The 27,731-nt window shown below is 38.2% G+C and overlaps 1 protein-coding gene across 8 annotated transcripts in view; it reads left to right on the forward strand.

Annotated features, from left to right (window-relative positions):
* Nucleotides 1-27,731, forward strand: part of ANO6 (anoctamin 6) — a 187,899-nt gene that overhangs the window by 79,238 nt on the left and 80,930 nt on the right. For all 8 annotated transcript variants that reach the window (XM_070621109.1, XM_070621107.1, XM_070621115.1 and 5 more), the window contains one exon: nucleotides 20,161-20,289. In XM_070621109.1, the coding sequence (XP_070477210.1) occupies nucleotides 20,161-20,289 (129 nt within the window). The remainder of the gene's footprint in view (nucleotides 1-20,160; nucleotides 20,290-27,731) is intronic.

Below are 27,731 nucleotides of genomic sequence, written 5' to 3' on the forward strand. Positions count from 1 at the left end.
TAGGAGGAACATCTGGAGAGTGGCAGATAGAAACTGAGAAACAGAAGAAGTGGTGAGTAATTTTGGGGGTTGCGTAGTGACTCAGTCATGTCAGGATTTCTCAACATCAGCACCACTGACATTTGGACTGGATACCTCTTTGTTGTGGGGAGCTGTCCTGTCCATTGTAGGATGTTCAGCAGCATCCCTGGCCTCTACCCACGAGATGCAAAGGACCCCCTCCCCAGTTGTGACAACCAGATATCTCCAGACGTTGCCAAATGTCCCCTGGGGCAGAATTGCCCCAAGTTGAGAACCACTGAGTTAGGTGTATACTGAAAAGGCATTGAGGTCACTGGTGTCCTTATATAGAGCTATTTCTAGAGAGTATTGGGGATGCCAGTCTAATCCAGATTAGAGTGGATTATGGAATGAACATAAGAAAAGAAAATAGAAAATACTGACCTCTCATTCAAGGAGTTTGACTAGGAAGGGCTGGAGGATGAGAGAGGGAGAGAGAACTGAAGGAGAATAGGAGAGCCAGAGATGATTTCCTTCCGTGAGATGGAGAGCCTTGAAAACGTTTAAATATTTATAAGAAGGATCTATATGAGAGGAACAATTGAATCTAGAGAAGAGTAGCTTTGAAAAGGGCTTTCCAAGCACATGTGAAGGAATCACCATTAGATAGGAGCATTAGATAGGAGCAATGTCTCCTAAGGTATACTCCTAGAGAGTTGATGCTGTTGGTCTGTGGATTTGATGGAGAGAAGCTGAGGGAGTTCCCATCCGACAGCTTCAATTTTAGCTGTTGAGAGTGAAGAGAACACTGAAGGAGTTGGCACTTTGAAGTGTTGTGGAGAGCAGGAGACCAAACTGACCTGGAAAAACCTGGAAAAAGTTCTAGGTTTTCTGGGCAGTGGTAAGGGCCTGTGTGGGGCTGATAAGCCTTAATTTACAATGATGCCAAACTGCCCTTCTATGGCTTTCTCTAGCGGCACTTAGACACAGAAAAAGCAAATGGCAGGCTTCAGCCAGAGTTGGGGCTTTGCTAGATGGGCATGATGGAAAGAGTAGAGTTGGCCAAAGTGTTACTGAAGTGATGAGCTGTAAAATGTAACCTTACAAAGGAGGGCAGGGAAAAAAAGGATCTGCAGATTGATTAGAAAGAGTCATGGGGCCTTAGAGCTCATTGTGAAATCACTAGATATTATTTGTGGTCAGAAAGAGGGATTCTTGAGTAAGTGATTTTGGAAAGGGAATTTTTCAAATGATGGCAAGGTCCAGGCTGGGACCATGGCAGTTAGTGCATGAAAAGGAGAAGATCATTGGTGATAAGAAGTCAAGTTACTGAGGGGCCAAGGTGCACTGGTCATGCCTGTGGATTCAGATGTCCTTCTGGTGTGATAGAGGACTCCGACTGGACAGGGAAATGTGAACCAGGGACCAAATTTCCAATGAACCAGAAACGGAAGCTGGGAACTAGGAAATGATAGGCTCTAGGAAACCCTGGACAATATTTACTTGCATGGACCTAAAAGGAACTGATCTTCCCCCAAGAACATTGAGGAGTAATGGTCTGGAAGTGACACAGAGAACACAGAGAATGTCAGTCTTACTTCCTTGTCTTGAAATGTGAAAGCTGTGAGAGAATAATCAAAACCAGCTGCCCACAGGTCTGCAGATTTTTGTTTCAAAGCGGTTGGTCATGTTTTGTTTCAAAGTACATTAAGCATCCTTTTTAGTGTTCCTTTTTTTCCCCCGAAATCCAGACTTCGTTTTGGTTATTTCTAGTCAAAATGACCCTGAGGCAACTGAATTGGTGCTGGACCTCTTAAGAGAGATTATGGTCAGTCCAAGGTCTTTCTGGCTAATCCCACAAACCCAACTAAATCCCAAGGTCAGCCTCCAGCTCCCAGGATCTTCACATTCCTGAAGACTGGGAATAAGTTGGCACCCTCCCGTTCAAGCATTTCTTGACTTGCACTCGTGTGCCTTCTCTAAACAGAGAAATAGAGTGGCTTTGCCTTGTAGCTTTTGGCACTAAATTCACCAATCTAAAAGAGTAAAGAAGCTCAACCGAAAAAACCAAACATAGGAATGTTAGCTTGGCAAAAGGTCTCTTGAAAGGGGAAATGAAATCACAGATAAACTGGCTGGTAAGAACTGCTAAATTGGCTCATTTGCTGTGGTAGGAATTCACAGGGCATATCAACGTTGAAAGCCTTTTGTGCGTTTAAGAACAAAAAGTGATGGAATGTGTACTTTGCCTGAATATGGAGGAATGGGGACCTGTTCATTTGTTTTATGTGGCTGATTCAGGAGCTACATTTGTGGATTTCTAGGATTGGGGGGTAGGAGCAAAAATAGTTTAATATGCCAAGATCTCCATCGCAAATTTCTTTCTGAGTCAGTTCTTTAGAATGCAGAATGTATTTCCCCAGAGAAACAGTCATAAATGGTGATTAGGCTTCTAGGCCCAACCAGGCCACACCCACTAAAGTCAGTTTAACTCAGAGTGCTAGCAAATTATCATTCTGTACTAATAATCCGCTGGAACACTCCAATCTTATTTTTTCCATTATTACTAAAAAATGTGAGAGTGAAACTAAAGTCTAGAGTGAGTGAGTTGACACTTGTGAAAAAATATTTAGTGCGATGAGATTGATGGATTTTGAGTTATGGTAGACCCTGAAGAAGCAAGTGATTGGTCCAAAACTTGAAGACGACAGAGATGACAGAGACGAGCTTATCAGCTTCTCTATTGTTTTGTCTTTTCTGTTAATGAAGGCGAACTTTAGATTGAAATGATTCAAGCCCTCGTGAGGGGCTATAGAAGCCCATGCTGCATGAGGATATTTTAGAAAGGGATATATAATTGTTCCAAATGAGTTTAAATTCCTGGCTAGAAAAATTATGTATCAGCCAGGGTATTAAAAGCGCTTGTAGATTTGCTCATGGAACCACAGTTGGTAATCTTGAGTTGATATGGGAACTGGGACAGGTGGCAGAATAGTATAGGGGGACAAATGTGACAATTTTCAAAAAGGGGCAGGGTTAGGGTAAAAGTTGGGCATAGACTAAATTCTGATAAATGGAGACATTGAAGCTGGAGCATTAATCTCTGGGAATAGTACAGAATGAGATTTTTAAGCAGATGGTTTGTGAATGCTAGGAAAAGAAAAGGTCATCAGGAGCCAACAAGACTTCAATAAAAATAAGTCACGTCAAACTGAGCACATTACTTTTTTTTTAAATAGGTGCTATTAGACTGGTAGAACAGGAGAAAGCCACAGACGTTTTTGCGTGTTTTGATTTTACCAAGGTATACGGAAAAATTGCATTTAAATACGGAATGAAGAAATGTGGGCCTGGTGAGAGTGTGTTTTTCTGGGCAATTGCCCTTACCAAGACTGTGGAATAATGGACAGAAATCAATTTGTAGAGGAGACAAAAATCAATATGAATTAAAGTAAGCTCCTGCTCCTAATTCATAAATATCAGTTGCTTAAGTAAAGATCCTAAGGGCTGAGGCTAATGACTGGTCACGTGAAAAGCCTAGGTATTCGGCTAATTAAACTCAGTATGAATTGAACATGTAATAACAGTGTCAAAAAAGTTAATGCAAATCTAGGTTGCATTTGTACCTATGTGTCCAGAACAAAGGAAGAACTAGGCTTCTCCTGTTCAGTATTGGTAAAGGCACCTCCCATTATGGGCGCTGCATTTTAAGGGGAAGCATGTTGAACGGAAAAGGGTCAACATGGTAGTGGATCCTGACACTCAGGCAAGAACATCACAACAAGTTTAAATATTTGATAATGATAATTGGTGGATGGAGTTGCAAAATATATTACGAAGACCCACGAATAGAAGGTATATATAGGCAGACCGATGTCATTTCAGTAGAAAGACATTCTCATAATTCAAATACCTTAACTCCTTGGAGTAGTTCAAATTCAGATGGACCGGATAACAATCTAGGCAGGCGATGATGAATGCTTGAACCAGGATGTGTCCGTGGGGATGCTAAGGAAGGGCGTACATGTGTTATGTGTAGCAGGACCTGGTAGCTGATAGAAAGTGGGGAATGAGAGAAAAAGAGGATGTTTCTGGAAATATACCACCCCAGTGAGTTATATGTGGCTCACTGATGAATCTGAGTTGCTTTCATTTTATTTTTTTCCCTCGTTCAACTTATTATCATCATCAGTCAAATTATATAATTAATTAAAACCCTTTCCTCCATATGACAGTGTTCATTCTACCTGGTTTTATTCCCCTATTTTCAGAAACCCTTGACTGTAAAATGCTTTGTGAACTCCTGCCCCACAAAGGATCCCATTTGAAATTCAACAAGCTATCTATTATCTGGGGAATGTCAAGATTAATTTGACAAAAACATGCGGGAGGAAAGCAGGGAGCCCTGGGCATTCGGAACAAAGATGTGCTATCAGTATTTACTATGGAACTCATTTGATTATAAGTCATCTAGAAGCATATCACAGTAATGGCCAAAAAAGCCCACAGAAGCAAAAGAATTGAGTTAAAGTTGAGAGTCTGCTGGTAAATAACCTGACCGTGCCATGACCTAAAAAACAGCCTTAATGTAAAAAGTTGTAATAAAAATTTAAAGAGAAACACAGAACTTGGTGGAAATGTATACACGATATGAATTCACGGGATTCCTGGAAAATTCAAAATGAGAGACCAGTGGGATTTCAACTGTAGCTGTTCCTCCCATATTCTGAACTCTTAATTAATTTGGAAGGCTTAAGGGCTTTGGAAAGATGATTTAAAATCCTTTTATTTCTGAAGTCCCACTAGTTAACTGTAGTTTTGCTCATTTCAACGAATAATAATAAAAAGTGCATCTTTACTGTAAGTCTCAAATGTATTCCTTAAGTCTATCTCTGGTTAAAACAAAACCCAACAAACTATAAATATACTTTTACCTGGAAAACTCTAATGGCTCCTTCAAAAAGAAAATGCGTTTATAGTTCCTTCTCCCAAGTCACTTTCTGAAATGTAGATAAATGTGACCTGACAGATTGTAATAACTAGCAAAGAGCATTTTCATTAATTATAATGGGCAAACCAGTAATACGGATCTTTACGATGTTAGTAGGAATTAGAGTATGTCAAGTCAGGACCGTCCTTGGAGCTGGAGTAGAATTTGACTGCTAAGCCCACATCCCTTAAAATAAAAACATATAATGCAAATTTGGACAGATCGTTCAGTGATGCTAATGATGTACCAGCATTTCAAACAGTAAATAGACTGTCTTGTGAAATAGGAAAGTAAGAAGATTGAAGAAGAGAGAGGTGAATGAGACGAGGTACTTCTGAGACTTTGAAAAGTGTTTCTACTTTTTCTTTTGGTAAGGGAAAGTCATTCTAAAACTCCCTCCAGGAAGCTGAGTGTAAGATGGAATTGCAGGGAATTGCGAGCCCTCTGTCCCTACGCAGCCCTGCTCTCGGTCCCCTGTGGGCAAGTCGCTTTTCCTTTTAAGACCTCCATCTCTTCATGTATAAAAAACAGAAAAATCAGCACATTTTCATCGCTGGGGTGTTGTTCAGTGACTGCACTGTGATTGAAAAGCATTTCAACTCTCTTAAAAGCATACTCATGAAATAATAATACAGTGAGAAGTCTTATCTAACATTTATGGGTGCTTAGAGTTGACAAAGCACATTGCAGGCGTGGAGCTAGCCAGCCTTGAAGTGGCCACAGCCCCACCTTCTCATCCCCTTTTCAGTGAAATCAGACTCTGTTGGCAGCAGGAATTGCTTCTATTCTCCTTAGAAGAGCACACAGGAGCATTTGTGACTTAGGCTCCTGAGAAAGTAGATACAGGCACTTAGGTGTCCACCAGATTATCAGTGAGTTGAGAAATAATCATACCCAGCAAGATTATAAAATGCCAACAGTGCTATCACTGCTATCAATAAATAAATACGTTGAGCACTTACTAACACTTGCTAATAGAATTTTCAATTGAACTAGAAATAAGAGCTATCTAAATTATGCACTATTTTGAATAAACCACTAGCAGTGTCACTAAATTTTGCAGTAAAATTTTCATTTATTCAGTCATTTAATATTTATTAATCAATATGCTTTGAGGAATGCCAAGCAGCATATCTCAGTGTTTACCCTCAGGGCCAAGAGTGGGTATACTGTTGCCTCTATCTCCTGCACATTGTCTTATTATCTGACAGATGTCAGTCATGCAGTTGATGCTGGTTAGTTGATGGTTGAATGAAAGAATGTCAGGCAGTGTGCAGTGTGGGATGAGTTCCAACGGCACTTAGAATGAAAGCGCTAGAAGGGTTCAGGTTATGACCACGGTTCACAGCCCCCTGCTGTGTGGCAGAATCACCTCAAGATCTCTCTTAAAGAGTGAAGGCCGGGCTCCACCTTCAGGTGCTAACCTTGGTCTTGGTTAGAACGTGAATATGTCTATGTAAAGTTTATGAAGGTGACTCTAATATGCAGCCAGGTTTAAGAATCACTGTTTCTGAAAAATCAGATTTGTATTTTTGAAGGAGGTGGTATATAGCTCAAGTTTGAAGAGTACATTTCAATAGGTACTGAAATCAGTATCAAAATCTGTACCAATTAAGGTTTTACCAGAAAACAGGACCAGTGGGATATATATACACACACACGTGCACACACACATATGTGTATATATATGTATGTGTGCATATCTGTAGCTATGTACACACATGCTTGTGAGTGTGCACAGAGAGAGGAAGATATTAAAGAGATTTATCTCAAGGAATTGGCTTCTGCTGTTGTGGGGTCTACTCCATAGGGCACACGGGCAGGAAGGGCAGCCCGGAGACCCTTGAGCAGGGACTGACCCTGCAGGCTATAGGTGGGATTTCTTGTTCTCAGAGAAGCCTCAATTTCCCCACTAAGGCCATTTAATTGGATGAGTCCCACCCAGATCATTGAGAATAGTGTCCTTTACTTAAAGTCAATGGATTATAGATGTTAACCACATCTATAAAATACCTTCACAGCAACACCTAGATTAGTGTTTGATTAAATAGCTGGGTACTATAGGCTAGCCAAGCTGATGCATGAACCTAACTATCACAGTGGATATGCTACAGGAGGGTATTCTAATGGCATTCCATAAACAAATCAAAGTGGAAACGAGGGAGGTGCTCAGTTTGTTTTGAGCATAGAGTTGCTCTAGGGGAGTGGGAGGAGATGAAGTTAGAAAGATAGTTTAGGGTCTAATGTAGAAGTGTTGGACTAAGGGTTGGGACGTTTGAGCTGAAAAGACAAGACAATGCTATAGCAGCACTGTCCAACAGAACTTTCTCTGATGATGGAAATGTTCTGACTCTGCTGTCCAGCACGACAGCCACTTGGCCACACGTGGCTGTGGAGACACTTAGAATGTGGCTAGTGAGACAGAGAAACTGAATTTTGAATTTTGTTTAGTTTTAATTCATGTATTTAATTCAATAACACATGTGACTATTAGCTACTGTATTGGACAGTGCAGCTATAGAGAGATCAGTCTGGCAGGAGTATACAGGATGCATTGGAAGGACAACCAGAAAGCAAGCAGGCCACGTAGACGATGCTTATAGTCCCAGTGTAGGGGGTGTGGACACAGAGGAAGTGGAAAGGAAGAGAGATGAGAAGTGAGGGAGTAGGGAATGGAATCAAAGACAACCTTATGGTTGGCCACTTCTCTATCTTTCCGGCCACTTCTCTGTCTTTCCTACCACTTCTCTACCTTTATGCTTTCCCCTCCTCTTCCACCCAAGCCCTTCCTGTCTGTTAGATTTCCTCAGAGCTCATCCCAGCTCGTCTTTTCTCGTTCTTCTTACGCTCACTTCCTTAGCTCCAATTACAGGCTCTCTGTTAACAGCTCACAAGTTCATATTTATAGTCTTAGATCTTCCCTCTCAACCCCAGACCCCTGATATCTCCACTTGGAAATCTCACACTCTTACTGGTCCCCTCCCAGTCATATTTCTCGTCCAGTTTTCTGAATTTTGATAAATATAATCGTCATCCTCTTAGCTGCACAAGCCAGAAACATGAGAATCCTCCTGACACCTTGTTTCTGATCTGCTGATTCTAAGTGTAAGTTCAGCTTCTATCTGTCCCTTTCTCTCATCCCTGTTACTACCCCATCAGAATAGGTTGCCACCTTTCTTCTCTGGACTCGTGCAGTCTCCCCATGACCACTTTGCCACCCACTCTCTATTCTCTAAACAATTCCTTTAAAAACAGAAATCAGATCATTTCATTTTTTTCTGTGATGTGTAATGAAATCTTCCTCTTGTTGCTTTATCTATCGTGTCACAAAATGTCACAGGATAAAGGATTAATTAATTTCAGTTGATTTATTTAATAATATTTATCCATTTAATATTTCTATAACCATATTAAGCTGGTACTATTGGGAAATATCACTGAAATATATCCCTTAGGGCATATACTCTAGTGAGACAGACAGACAATCAAATACATAAATAGCTAGATAATTAAAGTTGTGAGACGTCACATTTAAGAACTGAGTGTAAGGTGCTCTGAGAGTATATAAGGAAGAGACCTAAGTGAATCAGGCAGGTCAAGGAAGGGCTCCATAAAGAGGAGCTGGCCAGGCAAAGTCAGAGGAGATTCTAGGAAGTGGGAACTGCGAAGAGAGGAGGGAAATACTTTACTTAGATTGAATACAATGTAACCATTAAAAACGTTAATGGAATATAGAAACTGACAATTGCATCGGGCTGGAATGTGGTCTTAAATTTTCCAAGCCATCTGGAGCAGCCTTTGGAAACCAACAAGACTGAACCTTTATAAAACTTGACTAAGATGCTTCTATTAAACACTTTGACCTGAATATGTTGTCTCAAGTCAATTCAGCAGTTCTGTTGGGTTACTTTCCTAGGTGTTATAGGTTAAAAAACAAAAACAGATTTTTTACTTCATTGTTTTCATCAAACTATAATAATAGTGTGTATACATAAAAGAGATGACATTATAATGTATATGGATTATATTATACTATTATAATTTATATTCGGCGAAATTAAGAGCCAAAATGAATGGTATAGAACAGTAGTTCTAAACTTTTTATATTACACTTTATTACACTCTTGATAAAGTATTGACCCCAAAGAGCTTTTTTTATGTGGGGATATTGATTGATATTTACTATATTAGAACTTAAAACTGGAAAAATTTAAATATTCATTTAAACATAATCAATACTAAACTCAATACACATGAACATAAGTAAGATATTTTTATGAAAAATAACTTTTCTAAAACAAAAAAGTAAGGTGGCATTATTTTACATATTTTATAGATCTCTTTAAGAGAAGACAGCTGGATTTTTATATCTGCTTCTGCAGTTAAAAGTTGCAGTATGTTGTTTGGTTGAAGTATATGAAGTAGATCCAGCTTGCACAGATAGGTAGTCAGAAAAGAGGACTATTTTAAAGCGTTTACAGGTAATTGTGGATATTCTTCTTTGATACCATATTAAAACTCAACAAATGATAGTTTCTTAAAGGCTGGTTGCAATGTGGAATGTAAAACCTTATCACTGAACTTTTTGTATATTAAAAAGCTATCTTGCATTTTGAATAGATCTTTCCCCAAGCTTGATTTTTATCACCCTGCATGGGGCTGTTGGAAAATATTGGTTCACTGAGTTAAGCAGCTTTTACAAAGATCAACCCATTTTATTATACAATATGAGAAAAACTATGTTTATTAGCATTCTCATCAGGAAAGCCACTGAATATTAGGAAGCTGTCAAATTCACAGTGGTGAATACAAATTGTCCTAAATTCTAATATTGCTTGAAAGCTCGAATTTTATCGTTAGCAATAAATATGGTCAGTTGTTTTCCTTGAAATGGCAGTTTCACTTTGTGCATTTTGGGGAAAATATCTGCTAAATACCCAAGTCTGTATAACTGAACTTTGTGTCAGTTGTCTGTCAAGTAAAAGTGTTTGTGGAAAAAAGTTGGCAACTCAAAAATTGCGTAAGCCCTTTTCCTCAAGACAATCATCATACTTCAGTGTGCAGTGGAAATGTTTTATGAGCACTGCCATTTCTTCACATCGAATATTAAAAACCTGTTTCCTCAAGGGTCAGGATTTAATAAAATGAGTAACGGTTACAGCTTCATCAAGAACATTGTTAAGTGACATTTTTTACCGTATGTCAAAAATACAATGATGACTAGTACAGTTTGGTACCACTGCCGAGTTATGCTAAGACATTGGCTGTTTTACCCACCGTTACTTATGCACCATCATGGGAGATGTTAATACAATGAGAAAGATAAATAACATCTTAGTATTATTATAAAAATAGTTGTGACCCCATGGGCCCCTTGAAAGTGTGTCAGGAATCCCCAGAGGCCCATGGAACATGCCTCCCTTGGCATAGGCAGTATAGTGAGGGAGAAAGAAGCATGAACCCAAGTTGTTAGGAAGGCTTCATGAGAGAAAAACTGAGCTGGACCTTAAAGGAGAAGTAAGATTTGGTTAGGTGGTAAGGAGAGAGGGAAAGAGATTTCAGGAATGGAAATCACCTGAGCAAAGGAGTAGAGGCAGAAAGCAGCATATATATAGAAACACCCAGTTTTTGTCCACGTCTCTAACAAACAATATCCTTGGCAAGGAACTGGGGTTATAAAATACAATATACCAGTAACCTTTGACTTTTTTTGTCTTTAGTTCTCATATCACTTCTACCTTTGGAGTAATTAGTCTCCATTTCACTCTGTTCCATCTATTGCCATCACTCTAGTCTGCACTCTTGACTCTTACTAACTAGATTACAATTAACACCCCAGTCGGTCTCCTTGGACCCAGCTGTCCTGTCTGTCAATTCACCTTCCTTTTTTCTGATAACAAGAACTCTATCATTGAACACATTTCCTTTTTGTCCCGCTACCAGGAGCATTTGTGCCAAATGTCATGTTAAAATTCCAACCATGACAGTTGTCTCAGTGGTTAGTACATTTTCTTCTTCCTCCTTTCTCTGGCTCGGATTCTCTCTCTCTATTTACAATTCATTAATCTTATTGTTTTCGTTATATTTGGTGCCAGATGTCATAAGACTTCTTTTGAAAGAGGTTGGAGGAGGGGAAGAATACAATTTAAGGATGATATATTAACCCTTGCCATATTTTATGCATTTCTGGAATGAGGCCCTTTGCTTCAATCACATTTTACTCAAAACTTGGATAAAGCTAAAAAAAACCTCTGACATCCAAAACCAAAGCACCAACGCTTAATTTCAAAGAATTTCAACAAATTCAGTTAATCTGGTTGGAGGAAATAAAAGGGTAGTGCAATACCTATTAAAGACAGGTAAGTTGACAGCAAAAGGAAGTGACGCCTCATAACCTGAATAATGGAAGAGGGGAAAAGCAAGATGTAGCTGGAAGTTCCTATTGATAATAAAGTCTGTGAGTGCACCCATCACAGCTAGTAATCAATAAAGAACTGTGATGTCTTAAACTGGACCATACCAACAGCTCACATTTGTTGGGCTTTTACTGTGTTCTATCTAGGCTCTGTGCTTTGCTTTACATGCATCAGTCACTTAATCTTCACAATATCTTTGCATTTCTTTCTACGATTTCCCCCTTTTTACACAAGAATAAACTTAGTTTTAAAGAGATAAAATATATACACAAAGGCACATGGCTAGTTGTACAGAGTTGTGATTCGAACCCAGCTCTGCCAGATGCCAAACCCATGTTCTTTATTCTTATTTTAGGCTCCCTTCATTTTTACCTCCTTAATAGTAATAATCATAGCAGCTAAGTTATGTTCAATATTCTCTCTTTAAGAAATCAAAAAATACTATGTACTATATTTGAGAAAATTTTGAGCACAATTTTGAGTAACTTTCTTTTTTTTGCTGAGGAATATTAGCCCCGAGCTAACATCTGTTGCCAATCTTCCTCTTTTTTTGCTTGAGGAAGATTAGCCATGAGCTATTAACTGTGCCGGTCTTCCTCCACTTTATATGTGGGTCGCCACCACGACATGGCTGACAAGTGGGGTAGGTCCACACCCAGGATCCGAACCCCAGCTGCCAAAGTAGAGCACACGAACTTAATCACCATGCCATGGACCAGCCCCCATGAAGTAACCTTTTTTTAGTTGATATAAAGTTTATCTGAAAATTCATTTCCTCATAGCACTTTATTTCCTGAAAATTCCCAATAATTGACGGGAAGAGGATTTTATAAGGTCTTATTTATTATCTGCTGTCAGTCTGAAACATTTTTAGGCCATTGTTTTAAATGAATCATTTGGGTTTTTTATTTTGTTTTGGAAACATCTCTGCATCCTCATTTTCATACCACAAAGAACAGCCATTCTTGTAAACTGCTTCTTGAGTTAAAGGAGAGAAAGTAATATCTTTATAAACATTACCAACTGAAAGGGGTTGTCACAATCCTTAGCTTTGCTGGGCACTAGATACTCTGATTTGCTTTTCTTCCTCTTGCTTTGAATCCGGTTACAAACATCAGTTCTCAGAGAAGTGGTCTGAGATTTTGGCCAAAGGACTGGACATAACAGTCCAGTGAGGAACTTACAGTTGATGACAGGACTCTTGTGCTGCAAACCCTGAGCAGCTAAAAAGTTAAAAATAACTCAGGGCAGTTCTTCAACTAGAAATGGAAACCTCCAGTGAAAGATGAAGTACTCTCGGGGAGTGACGGATTGTAACTTTAAGGGAGTCGGAAGAAGAATTACATGGGAACCTAGCAAAGAGCTTAAGACTTGTTGCCTTAGCTACACCCTCAGTTACACCTTATCTGTCTTCTTCAGCCCAACAGTCTGAGTGGCTGTAACTTGAAACTCCCTTTTCTTTTCGTTCTCGCATTATAATCACCTTCTATGAGATCAGCTCTTCATTCAAAAGCATCGAATTTCAGAGGCTGGTAACCTGGGTCAGTTGTGTGGCAGGTGACTGAGAAAAGGGGGAAAGTTCAGAGCCATGGATTTGGTGAATGAGAACTGTCAGTAAATATTTTTGAGCCATAACCAGTTTCCCAAGAACTGAAAATAGATATGCTAAAGACAGTTGAAATATGGTTAACTAAGAGAAACAAGAAGGTAGGTGGAGGGGAACCTGAAGTCACGCTGAAATGATTTTTCCTTAAGACTAAGATCTTAAAATAAAGTTGTAGATAGAATATTGTGAAAGTCCGTTAAGTTATAAAAGTCCATTAAGTCATAAAGCGATATTATTTTGGTTCTGATTCCAGCATATAAGACTGGGAGCTATTTCTTAAAGGTCCAAAAATGTAATTTAAGACAACCATTCTGCCTAGGTGGAAAACCTACAGAACATTCTTCCTCAGGAGGTTGTAGAAACTGAAAATGCTAATAGGTTCAAAAAAGTTTTAGGAATGTTACATCTATAATGGAATATTAAAGCAAAGAAGACACTTGGAGGATGCTGAAACCTCAAGAGGTTGTCTGCCAGGAGGATAACCATTGCCTCCCAAACCTCCTCTTGTACCACTGGTCTTGTTTTATTACATCTATCACTTTGTGTTTCCTAAGACTTTATTGAGAATATCTTACAGTTTAAGCTGACCCGCGTTTCTTTCACCAATGTTCCCACTGCCAGATGAGAACAGTGCAAACAGATGATGGCTTCTTCTAGAAAAGGAAAAGTATGAAAACAACCTCTAGAGACCTGTTCCCATTTTTCCTTTTCTTTTCCTTTTTTGACTCTTCTTTCCTTGTTTCTCTTCTTTTCTGCAGATTACCTTTAAGGAAGGCTTAAATGGAGGTTTTAAAATGGTGGAAAGCCTGTCGGAAAACAGGAAAGCAAAAAAAGTTTGTAGTCATGCTAATGAAAATCCGAATGGCAATGCTAGGTGTGGGTGGAAGGAAAAAGTTCAGTGAGCGTGCCTCCCCTGTGAGAGAGCTCTGAACTCAGCATCTTCCTGCAGTAGAAAGCTTATTATCTAGCCTAGTTACTTAACTTCTTTTAAGGAAGCTTTAATTGAAAGGTCATTAAAAGTTCTATTTTCATGTTTCCTCAAGTCTCGTACAGAACTTTTAAGAATATTTAAAATCAGACAAGAACTGCATTTGATGAAACTGCTTCTTCGGCATGGACTAGAGGGAACTATTTAACAACACTTAATGCTCCAGGCATTATGTCTTCATCCTCATCCGGCATCTGAAATGGGATGTTCTAATAATAGAGCTGGAGAGTTTATTTTAACACAAGCAAAGAGAAACAAAGGCAAAATGCATATTCCAAATTGGGAGGCCGTTGGCATGTGAACATTCCCTTGTGTATATAACAAAGAAGAAGACGATGATTTTCATGGCACAATCTGATGATATTTATAAGTGAACTATATCTCTGATGAAAAATGACTGAAAATAAAAAGTTCAGCTATGTGGGAATGAGTTATAGCCATTTACCAAGATAAAATAGCAGGATGATTTTTAAAGAATTTATACATAACAATTGTTAACTTGCAACAGAAATAATTTATAAACTGAGTAAGTGGTAAGTTCTAAATTTAAAAAAAATATGAGTCAAAATATATAACTGATATTTGGTAGTTACACAGGTGGCATGCGTACTATAAAGGAAAGTATGTCAGCTGGGGACACCCTGACCTCTAAAACTAGTGTTGCACATTCCAGTTCAATGTCTGCATTTCAGAAAACACATCAACATTGTTGAACCCAGGGCTGGCTGACCGTGCCCTAGAATATTTCTCCCTTTCCCTTTTGGGACTTACTTCATAGTCCTATGGGCCTCTTCTATATTGCCATTCCAACTGCTTGCCCCATTTGCCTGTGTGGTCTTTAGGATCTCATCAGTAAAACCTAAGATAATCTACTGGAAAGGGATTAAATAATAAGATAGTTCAGTTAGATCGAGAATGGTAATTGGCATTTCACAAAAGCAGTAATTCAATTAGGCAGTATCCATGAAAATGTTAGAGCTCTCTAATTAAAAAGTGCAAATGAAAAAAAAAATATTTTGCCTACTATGGGAAAAGTGAAAAAGTCCAGTATCTAGTGAAGGTAGAAAAGGGGCACGTTCATACTATGTTGGTGGAAGTGTTCATTTTTATAAATATTTTGGATAACAGTTTAGCAACCTGTATATCAAAAGCTTCTAAAAAGGCCACATCAGTTCAAATCCACTTCTAGAATTTAGCCTAAGGAAGCAGTAACTGAACATGTGCACAGATAGATATGTACAAGGATACTCACTGCAGCAATGTTTATAAAAGCAACAAATTGGAAACAACTTATGTGTTCATCGGTGGAGGAACTGTTTAACTAAATTATAGTGCAGCTATTAAACATGATGCAGAGCTTTATATCAAGTTAGAAAAATGTCTGATAGATTTTTATAAAACAGTATGTATAGAGGGCTGCCGTTTTGGTTAATGTGTGTGTGTGTGTGTGTGTGTTTAAACCCAAAAGGATGTACTCAGATATGAAGAAGCTCAGCTCATCTTTGGGAAATGGGATTACTTATGACTTTCATTTTTTCCTTTATACTTTTCTGTATCTTCAGAACTTTTTAATACTAAGTATATATTACTTTAATCATCAGGAAAAAAGTCTGTTTTTATTCTAGGAAAAAAGTGAATGGAGCTCCCGCTACATGCAAAGGCTCAGCAGAGAACTGAGGGTGAACACGACCTCGCCACTGGCCTTCAGAAGTTAATAGAATGGGGAAGGAGACGGTGTGATTTATGCAAAAGTCATTCTGGGTCATTCCTGAGTACACTTTGATCAACACAGAATCACCACCAAGGGACGTTCTTGGAACCCAAGTCTTTTGCTTCTAAACTTTTGTTTCCCTAGAACTTGCTATGTGCATGGATTTAGGGTTTACTGAAAAATAGGAGATCGTATATTTTCACTTTAGTTTTCTGCTATGATTAAAGTTTGTTTTGTTCTGTTGTGTTCTTCTTGGAATTACCTACTTTGTTTTGTTAGTTGTACAGACTGCAGAGAGCCACATGTGTTTTCTGCATTCACATATCAACTGCTTTTTAAATTGATTATGTAAGTGTTTTGATATTTTTTGTGGTGTTAATTCCTCAACTATTGTTGTTAGACAATGAAACTTTCTTGCATCCTGCTTTGGGTAAAGGTCAAGACCATTAACCCAAATAAGCCTGGAATACTCTCCAATCTTGTAGTAAATTAAGCCATATCAGGGCAGGAATACACTATTGGGAAATTCTAGAGGTACCGTCAGACAGTATCACTTACTGTCCAAAGCAAGGTTCCGACACCCTGACACATAGAGTTTGAGCACAGATCCCAATCTGACCACTTTTTATCCAGATTTCAGGCAAATCATTTAAATTCAGCATTTTAAACTCTCCAAGTAGATGCCGCTGTTGTGAGATGGGACTTAGGATCTTGATTTTGCGGGGTTATTTGAGGACTCCTTTCGTAGACACTTGAGAAGTGTAAGGCTGGACAAATGTTAAGTAAGCAGCAAGTTATTTCGTGGACTCACCAAGTGCTGATGCCAGGATTCCAGGAGGGTGCTGGGTAAGAGGGGCTGTTCGCCTACACCTGACCCAAATGCCACAGGGCAGTTAACACTCAGGCAGCAGTTTCCCAGATGCTCTCACACCCCAGCCCTTCTTTCTCCGCCCAGAAGACAGATGTAATCAACGTAACCGTTCGTATGTCTGAAGCATCATATTCAGGGAGAAATCCAGAGCCTCATTTTATTCAGAGATTGCTTATGAGAAATTTTCCTACCAGGCAATTGCTAGAAAATACTCATCTTTGGATTTGTCTTTCTGTCCACTAGGAGATTCTTTCTCACCCACTCGTCCTATTGAACAGCAGTCTCAACCAGCTCTGGGGACAGGACTGGTACCCACACGTCCTTCTAGCCAATAGCAAAAAAACCATATTTTTTCATGTTCTCGAACTCACAGCTCCAGCTTGAAAGCACGGTGCAGAGGAATCTTGCTGCTTGTGTTTTTATTCTGATTTGATTCAGGAGGACCCTGTCCTCTTGGGCTCTTTGGTTGAAGGAGCTGCCCCACAAATAAAAGGAGGAGAGAAACCAGCTGAGAGGAGGGAGGCCTGGAAAACATCACTGTTTAAATGGCACCTGACCTCCCTTCTTTCTCTCTCTCTCCTGCACTACTTGGCCAAGCTCTCACTTCTCAGATCTCTCCGTGGTCAGACCAAGCGTGTCTCCTTTTCATCCCAAGTGTGAAATGTTAATGCCGACGGCCAGAGACAGAGGTGGTCAGGTTGCTATTCCACAATGGTGGGCTGCATTGTTTTGGCTTATTTGGATATAGTGACAAATGAACATAGGTAGTTTTTTTAACCATGGCAGCCATTAACTTTTAGTGCCATGTTAGGTCTGGTTGCCACAAATGAGTAAATGATGCTAGATTGGTGGACTCTAGTATTCTTAGGACCAGAGAGGGCAATGGGTATGAATAGATATAACATATTATAGACTCCAAACTGTAATTAGAAATTTACTTGATTTTTTTTTCCCAGGAGGAAAGAAATATCAACAGCTAGAGACTCTGTTTACTCCCTTGGCGTTGGAGACATTTTCCTAAGACCGTCAGGGTAACAATTAATAAGTTACCCTGATGAGAAAGTCAGTAACCGTACGTAAGCTCTGAGCTCTAAAATGTTTGTACCTGATAAATTTTAAACCTTCAAGTGTTTTTAAATTTAAGCTGTTGAACAAGGAAAGTTGGGTTTCAGGTTTTCTTGTATTTTATCTTGGTGCCATTTGCCTTGGTAGAAAAGACTAAAGATCAAATTTTGAGTGGACTCCCAGAGAAGGCATAGAGGTCAGGCCTCGAATAATATATCTCTGAATAGTCACTCATTTAAAGAAGATTATCAGTGTTTATCTTGAGAAATTATTGAAATTTACTTCATATAAAGCACAACTTTAGGGGGGAATTATTTTTTTTGTTTTCTGTCATTTCAGCGTCCTGTTGGGTGAATTAGGCCAGTAGTGGAACTTGTTACTGAAATAGCCAGGCTTTTTTTTTTTTTTTTTTTTTTTTAAACAGCACAGTTGTGTTCATAAATCAAGCTTTTTTATTCAGGCCAATTCCCTTGTTTGTTCCCTCTTCTTTCCAGCCCAGCATTTAGTTTCTCTTTTCTTCCCAGTTGCCTAGTAGAGTTTCTTCTGCCAAGAGATGGTAAACCTGGATTTCACAACACTAGAGAATTGGCAGTTGTTTCCCTCGCATTGCCTCCTAATGATACCATATCAGAGTTTGACCTAGTTATTTCACACAGACAGCTGTTGCCAAGTCCGTGGGGCTTTTCGCCAAACAAAGGGCCATGATCTTCTATCACACATGAGAGACGTACATGCAGACCAGATTACTTGGGAGCCCGCTGCCAACCTGTGTGGCTGAGCAATGTTTGTGCAAGGAGGAGTGCCCGGAGCCATGTGTAGGAGTGGTTCTCATTCCAGGCCTAATTCTTCAGAACTCAGCTTCGAACTCCTGCTGAATGCCACCAAAGGCAACAGAATGTGAACTACAGGATCAAGTTGCTTTTGTGCCCTTTTCAGACTTCTGTAATGATGACCAGGTTTTCGTGACTATATTCCACCCTGCTTCACCGCCTCTTTGCCATTCTGAGAAATTCTTTCTTTTTTTCCCTCTATACGGAATATTCCTCTAGCAACTGCCCTGGTTGTCACCAATAGTAACATCTTCATTGCAAGGAAGGGAAATTGAAGGGGCCTCAAGGACTCTGTAGCTGAAAAGAAGATGACAGGGCTTAGCATTTTTGTATTGCTTTAAATACTGTTTATTGGTTTTAAATAGCTAAACTCCAAATGAAAGAGCTGGATAGTGGCATCAGCTTAAGACATTGATGTGTTTGTTTTCCAGGCCCCTCAGTGCCCTGGCTAGGAAAGGTCTCTAGGCAAAATGACATTGTTGTGGTTAGCATCCCTGGTTAAATGCGGCTGCCTGCATTCTGCAAGTGGAAGAACCCGCCAAACGGGAGAAGCTTCAAGTACTACTAATAAATCGTCACATGCTCCATGGTGGAACAGAGGAAAGAAATGACAAATGTTGCATTGTTTATGTTTAGCAAAAAATACATCTTCTCCAAAGTGTGAAGAAAAGGAGGAAGTGGTAGTAAAATTAGGTGATGCTTGTACAAAATGCAGAGGAGAATTAATCACACTTAATGATTAAGTGGTTCTGCCATACGACTGCAAAATGCAATCTCTCTGTCAGTTGGTAACAAAAAAGAATTGGAAAATTTGAAAATACTATTTATCACTTAAAAAGCAGTCTGATTCTTAAACAACAGCAAAATTCTCCTGAGCATCGTGACGAGCTGTGTGAGGAACACATACTCAAATCTTTCCTTAGGTCAAATTAAAACAATTCTATCCAAATCCATATGGTAATTGAGATTGTTTTAAACTGTATTCGGTCTGTGTTCTGTTGTTGTTTATTCGTTTTTAAGCCATAAGGCATTTAGGCTCTAAATTAAAGGCTCATTTTTTTGTTGTTGTTGCTGGTTTTTTTTTTGTTTATTTTGCTAGGAGTAAGGGTTTATCTTGTGGATCTGGGGACAAATACTAATAACCAGTGTAGCTCTTGTATATATCAAAGCATCTTCTGGCATTTGTTTAAGGTTATAAAATGATACCTTCTATAAAGTAGTGAGGTCCAGAGAGAAGTCATGAAAAATGATGAAAAGGTTAGAAAATACGACATAAGAAGGATGAGATTTTTATAAACAGTGCTTTGTCTCAGATTTCTCTTCTTGTTAAATGAACTTTAGCCCTTCAGATAGGCACCTCTGGTTACTGTGTTCATTTCCAAACTTGATACTCCTTTTGCGATTGAGGCTGAAATAATTCTGGGATGATTGTGTTACATACATTATGCTGATTTTTTTCCCCATGGGTTTGTAGAGTAATGCTAAATTGCTCAATTCAAGGACTCCTTTCACCAAGAATAGACTGTGCTTGCAAAGATCATGGTAACCATGACCTCTTCTCGGTCAAGTAACTAACAATGGATGTATTTCTCTTTGTCTATATACATATCAATGTACCTGTTAAGGCTAGAAAATATACATTTATAAATTTTATATTAAAATTAATTTTTCTGTTCCACACAGGCAGAATTTAATGGAAAGTCTGACGCCCTCTATTTTAATGATGGCCAGCGAAGAATCGACTTTGTTCTAGTGTATGAAGATGAACGTAGAAAAGAGACCAATAAAAAGGGTTCAAATGTAAAACAAAGGGTAAGTTTTTATGTTATTTTTTCTTTCTTTTTATTCCTTATCATATTGTGAAAATGTGAGCAACAAAGTGAAACTGGTGTTTGAAATATCATATGCCAAACATGTCTTCATATTTGCTCTGCTCATCGTTCTCTCAAGGCATGTTAACAAAAATTTTTTTAAAAATTTGAACAAGAAACTTCCTCAAGCTCTTAACGTCACTTGGTTTTACAGCTGAAACCAGACTCTCTTCCAAGGAATTGCACTGTCTATCTGTAGAAGAGGTTTGCATTAAAAGCACACTTGGCTATGTGCGACTGTGTGGGAAAGGAGGCTAATGATTAATAATGACAGCAAGTGTAATAACAGCTAGCTATGTGCTCAGTCACGGATGGTATGTGCCTTTTGCATGCATTTTCTCATTGAATTCTTATAATAACCCATGAGGTGCCTTCTATTATATCATTACAGACGACAGAGTTGATTGCCCAGGGTCACAGACTACAGTATAAGAAATAGTGGAACCGTGGTTCAAACTCTTGACTTAAATCTAGAACCTGCTCTCTAGACTTCTCCATTTTCTGTCGCCTCCCTTCCTTCCTTTTTTTATCTATTGCCAGTCAAGCTGCTCCTTCATCCTTTTCCTTTGCTTCAAGTTCTTTCAGGTAGGAGAGCCATCTTTATATTGAGATATGAAACCATTTAATAGGCTGGGGTTATAACAACTGCTTGGATCTTCTTTATCTGAACCCAAACTGTATTAAACTCAAACAGGACAAAAACAGAGAGCATACATGTAAGTGTTACTTTTACTCACCTTGAAAATCACTCCCTCATTCTTTGTTTTTTCTTACATCTGTGCTGTTACACACACACCACTTGAATTGTCCCTCTCTGGATTTTCTCTCTGAAATATATCATTCTTAAATCTGTAATGATTTCTGTCCCTTCTTCCAAATCAAGTGATGAAACCTGCTTAAAATGAAGCAATCAGTCCTGTTTTATTTTGGGTTTTTGTTTGTTTTGGAAGGGGTAAGTTTGGAGGTTTGTATTTGCATGGTGTCACAGAATGAGCCCAGGCTTTGGAACCTGGCATTCAAATTCTTATTCTGCCTCTCTATTATTTGGAGTAATTCTAGTTGATATAACAAGCTGGCCTCAAATTACATTGGCTTGACACAATAAAAGTTTAGATTTTGCTCATGTCAAGTCAAATGTGGCACTCCACCTAGGCACGATGGTTTGGGGGTACCGGTGGGACTATGTTCATTGCAGTCAGGCAGGAACCCAGGCTGTGACACAGAGGCTTTGCCATATTCAGTAGATTGTTTCTAAGATCATCCTAGGCACCAACAGAAATAGTAGATAGGTTAAGAGAGAGGATGGAGAGAGTACTTGGGCTCTTTACAACTTCAGCCTGGGAGTACAACATCAATTGTGTTCACGTTCTATTGGTCAGAACTCAGGAAGGTGGAAAGTGTAGTTTCTGGTTGGATAGCCATGTCTCAGTAGGAACCCTGTGCTGTGGAGGGAGAACACGAATCTTTGGTGGACAGCTAGCTTGCCTTCGCCACAGCTACTAACTGGCTATGTGACTTTGGAGTGAATTTTCTTATCAATATGGTATTTTATTACTATTTTTGAGATACATGTTATTTTTACATTTTGACATCTCAAATCAGGGTACATCTTACCAATGGTGTATCACATAATTTCATTGGCTGAATTTTTTCTTATTGGTATATAAAATATTGTCTCATCACACAGTCACTGGCATCTTAGAATCAGGAAAATGGGAATCCCAATACCTAATCCATAAGATTATGGTTAGGGTTAAATAAAATATAAAGATGTTATATAAATTGTCAGCACCTATTAGATAATAGATGTTAATTCCTGTACCTTCCCTTTTTTCTGGAGTTTTCTTAAAACAGTGCGCTGCTATGAAAAGGCGTGACTCTCCTTCTGTTATTATATAATTTTATCACTAGAGTAAATAAAATAGCTTAGAGTATTTTATCATTTTCCTGTGGACACTAAGATATATTCTGTGCAGTCAGTCACCATCATCAAATATTTATTAAGCATCCATATGCCAATGGAACTGCATTGAGCACTATATAAAGTAAGTTGAACAAATCTAATCCATTAAAGTATTAAAGGAGACAGTTCTGGTTTTAAACAAGAGCTTCACTGCCGTGGTGAAGGGGCCCTCGAGCTGCTTACATTATTAATAGGTTCTGCATCTGCTTTACACAGAAACTTAGGTCCCAGGGTGACTCTCATAAATCAGGAGAAAAAAAAATCATCATTAGTTTGGCAATCCCTGAACTCATGGGTAGATGTACCATGATGTTGGTTTTTATAAGGTGTGCTTTGAAGTATTTTGAGTCTATATTTGTACATATTACTTAATTTAGACTCTACTGGAATTCAAAGCTCAGCTTGGAATCGTATTTTTATTACTTGGAATCATACTTGCAAGTTCTGTCATGCTCTCTGTTAGGCTTATTCAGGATTTAGGACAACACCGAGGAAAGGCAATTTCAAAATCCTGTTTTCTGTGGGAGAAAAAAAAGTTATTTCTAAATTATATTAATTTCCTAAAGCCAGCATCAAGGTTGACTTTGCCAGGGGCTGATCTAAAGAGTATTGTTAAATACTTTTTTAAAGATGGAGAAAGATAGAAGTGATGGGGCCACAAACATTAAAAACAGAGGAGTACAAGGCTGCATGTTCCCATGAATAAAAGAGAAAATATTTTTCTAACCAAACCTCCAAATTGCATGTAACTTTGTCCCCTTATATCAATGAAAATATTGTGGAAACTTCACACTTTCCTTTAAAAAGCATAAACCATTTATATTTAGATTATGCATGGAGATAATTATAAGTTGTTTCAATAATAAACACTCATTTATCCAGGACTATCCTTGGCACAGAATCAGTTTGAATGTTTTCTGTTGCAAGTAACTGGAAAACCAAACTCAAATGGCTTAAACGCTAAAAGGAAATAATAATTTTCCCATTTAAGAAGTAGCCTGGAGATAGGACCATTTCTGGGTTAGATAATTTATTGGCTTAATGAGGTCATCAGGATAAACTCTTTTTAGTTCTAATAGTTTCTAAAGCTTGTTTTAAGTTTTCTCAAAGGAAGACCATAGTGTGTACAAATTACAGTTTTGCTCTATCTTTCCCATCTTTTTACTTCTTTCCTTTTCTTGTCCAAGTGCAACGGCTAAGACCTCTTGAATAAAACCAGTAACATATAGTAGTCACCATTGTAATGTTCCTGATTTCAATGAGAATGTTTCTAAAATTTGACTGCTAAATATCACAGTTGCTATAAATTCTTGGTAGTTTTCTTCTTAAAAGTTAAAGGAGTTCCTTCTAGTCCTAGATTGCTAAGAGTTTTTATAATTGGATTTTAAATTTTATCAAGTGCTTTTTTTTTTCCTATCAAGGTGATCACATGGCTTTATTTCTCATTGTCTTATGTACATTAAGTGTATGGTTATTTGTGGCTAATAAGATGATAACTAACTCAAAAATCATTCGCTTTTGGCTTCAACATGCAATGTATAATTTTTATAGTCATTATCTCCCTACTTATGCTAACACTATGTTAACATAGCTTATTTATTTATAATTCATTAAAAAGTGTTTGAGGTCACTTATGGAAATATATCAAGACTAAAAGTAATTAGATGAGGAAATCAGGGAGACAGAAATATAAAGGCCAGAAAAGTAAAATGAAGCCATGTGTCAGAGTAATAAACAAAATGATTTATTGTTAACCATAAGGTCCTGTTTAGAAGTTAGAGTTCAGCTGCAAATGTGCCTCTGAGTTTCCGTGTAGCCAAAGGAAACAGGGGATGTTATCAATAACGTGGTCTAAAGTTTCAACACAATAAAAACAAAACTGATTATTTGAAAGAAGTATAATGTTCTGGTCTGAGGATCCCCCAGAAAGGAATTTATCCCATGAAGCCTCATAAAGGGGAAGGCAAGATTGAATAGACTTACACTGGCATACCTTCTCTACATTGAAGAAATAAAGAGAGGGCAGAAGCGGATTATGAAGAATCAGAATGGTATAAGAAATTTCCTGGAAATGACATATTTGCCATAGATAGTCCATAAATTGGAAACTTGAGGCTCATATTAAGACATGTTGAGAAGAGATGGTGGCAACCAGTGTTGGGGGTTTCATCTTTTCAGATCACTTTTCGTAGGTGTTCTGTCGTCTTTTGTAGGGAGCGAAATCAGATCTATCTTCAACTCTTTAATACTTCAGATGAAGGCAGGGAGCTCTTCTTTATATTTTTATCTCCTTCTTTTACACCCACTTGCTTTTACTGTGATTGTAGGTTAAAAGGAATAAATTAAATTAGAATCAGCAGTTTCAAATTGCAGCTACAAAATGTGTTGCTGGTATAAGCATGTGTGGTTTTATTTTTGAGTGCTCAGCACAGGAGCAATGAAGCCAAATCTTGCTTCTTATTTCTAAAATGGGAAGTGTCCTTGGGCCCAATCCTTTAAAACAGACAAACAGAGGACAGTGAAATCCTGAAAAGTAAAATCTGATTATTTCACTTCATCTCACAAAGATGTGGAGAAGAGAAAACCCTTTTTCCAATTGGTCCTTCTGAGGTCTGGCCTTAGGTTTGAATGAAGAAGCTGTTATTTGCCTTGGTATTGACAGTCAACAGTTTCTCACTTTTTTTTTTTTTTGGTGAGGAAGATTCACCCTGAGCTAATATCTGTGCCAGTCTTCTTCTATTTTGTACGTGCGTCACCACCACAGCATGGCCACCAACAAGTGGTGTAGGTCTGTGCCCAGGAACCAAACCTGGGCTGCCAAAGTGGAGTGTGCCAAACTTAACCACTAGGCAACCAGGCCGGTCCCCTGTCTCGCTTTTTTAAAGGGTCATCTGTAAGAGGGTAGCAGGTCGGAAAAATCAACTGTACTGATTTCCCATATAGAACAGGCTTGAAGGGGATAAAAAATCATAAAAGAATGGCTGCTTCTGTGCACACAAAAGGGGTGTCCTAAAACACAGTATTTCTTAAACCTGTCTGATGATGAGTCATCTGCTTTGCTTGTTAAAACTAGATTATTCAGGCCCCATCCTATACCTGCTTAGTTGGAATCTCCAGGAGAAGCGCCCAATGACCTACATTTTGAGTAAGCACTCCAGGTTGTTCATATAAGCAGGTTAGGTCTGGAAAACACTTCCCTAAAATGTTTACAGTGGTAATTATCTCATCAGTCAATTATAGATGATTTTTTTTCTTCTTGGAAAATTTCTGTTTCCTAAGTTACTATTTATTTGCACCAAAAATGTTAATTTGAAAAGAAAAGTTGGAAGTGAACTTGAGCTAGATATTCACTTCCATTTTGTGCTTATCACTTAGAATGCTCGTCTATCCCTGTCCCCTTACTTAGTGAACACACGTTGCTTTCTTGAGTGAAGTCCTCATCAGATTGGTCTACTAACATTAAATGTTTTATCACCAATGTGTGAATTTCAATTAAGTCTCAATTAAATAATTTATTCCGCTTACCAAACCTTCTTGAGCACATGATATATAACTAATAAATAGCACTTAGAGTAATTAGACAGTAATTTTTTGCACAAATTAAGTCCCTTGACTTCTTTCTCATCCATCTTTGTAAGCTTAATAAAGATTGGTAAGTTGAAAAATATAGTGACAGCACCATCAGTACTTTGCCAGCAAAGCTGTAAGAATATTCAAAATTAATCTGTGTGTGCGTTTCATTAATCCCAACTGATTTATGCTTTCTTATCATCACAGCGTATTCAGTAATTTTACTTCTGAGACATTGCAATCCCTGCTTTTTGTGCTGAAAAAGCTGGGTGACATAAAGAAAATGGTAAATATTGGTGTTTACAATCAGTATTATTACTGTATAATTCATAAGCAAATCCTTCCCAACAATGACTTTATTAAGCCAAATGGGATGTGTAATCTGAGATGCTCAGGGACAGAAAGCTTTCTTAATTACGACAGCCTGTCCTTTGTGATTTTGATTGCTTTATCCTTTATTTCTCTGACAGCTCTGTTAACCTCTTCAAAGAGGTTTGAATAAAATTCTGGTTTTTGGGGTGGGATAGGTGCTCTTGTCCTCTTTCACTTTGAACCACCAGTCCCAACTATTACACTATTCAACAGTCATAGAATCACACACATCACATATATATATATATATATGTATATTTTTTTTTTTTTTTTGGTGAGGAAGATTGGCCCTGAGCTAACATCCCTTGCTGATCTTCCTCTGTTTGCTTGAGGAAGATTGTCACTGAGTTAACATCTGTGCCAGTCTTCCTCTGTTTTGTATGTGGGATGCCTCCACAGCATGGCTTGATAAGTGATGTGCAGGTCCACACTGGGGGTCTGAACTGGCAAACCCCAGGCTGCCAAAGTGGAGTGCCTGAACTTGACCACTGTGCCACTGGGCTGCCTCACATGCATCTTTTTATGATGTACATAGGTTCTCAATGATTATAGTCACTTTGGCTTTACTAGAAATAAGTAAAAACAAGATAGATTCGGGTTCCAATGCCAACGAATGTGCTCCCCCACAGATAGAGAGCCAGTGAGTCTAGTTTAGTCATTTTGTGCTGCCAAATACAGATCATAGATTATAAACATAGTGTAGGTTATTATATGTAAACTTTTCCAATAAGGCACATCGATAATTTTTAGTTAAAAATTGTGTCGCATTACATATTCATTTATTCAACAAATATTTATTGAGCAATGGCTGTGTCAGGCAATATGCAATATTAATTTTCTTTCATTTTTAACATGGAAGACGGCTCTCCTCTAATTTTTTTAAATGTCAAGAACACTGTTACTTATCCAAGTGTAAATTCTACGGAGAAGTAAAGATGATGATTTCAAATTAAATAGCTTTAAGCAATCTTTTCTTAAGTAAGCAAGTCTTTTCCTGATATAGGCCTATTTGACAAATATAGCACGCATGCTAATTTACTTCAGCTACCTGACAAACCATGCAAACTGGTTTGATCAATTTTAAAAACATTCCACTAGTTCTTTGTGAATTGCCATGCCAAGGGAAAATAACAAGAACTGTCTTATTAAAGTAACACCAAGGTGACATATTATCATGTTTAAGCAAATATAAATGTCCTATCCTTGATTCAACTGTTTAAGTATTTATAGTTATGGTAACATAGACGGCATTATAAACCAACTCCAAGGTCTACCAATTATCTTGGGAGAAATCAGGTACATATCTCAGGAGTTCTTTGTAAAGAACTACATTAGAACTAAAATAGGATAAATTAGTTCAGCCTTTCTGGAGGGCAGTGTGGCAATATATATTAAAGAATTTGAAATTGCATATACTCTTTGATTAACAATTCTGCTTCTAGGACTTTATCCTGAGGAGGTAATCATGGATGCACAAA

This window comes from Equus przewalskii, chromosome 5 (genome assembly GCF_037783145.1).
Source record: "Equus przewalskii isolate Varuska chromosome 5, EquPr2, whole genome shotgun sequence".
Taxonomy (NCBI): Eukaryota; Metazoa; Chordata; class Mammalia; order Perissodactyla; family Equidae; genus Equus; species Equus przewalskii.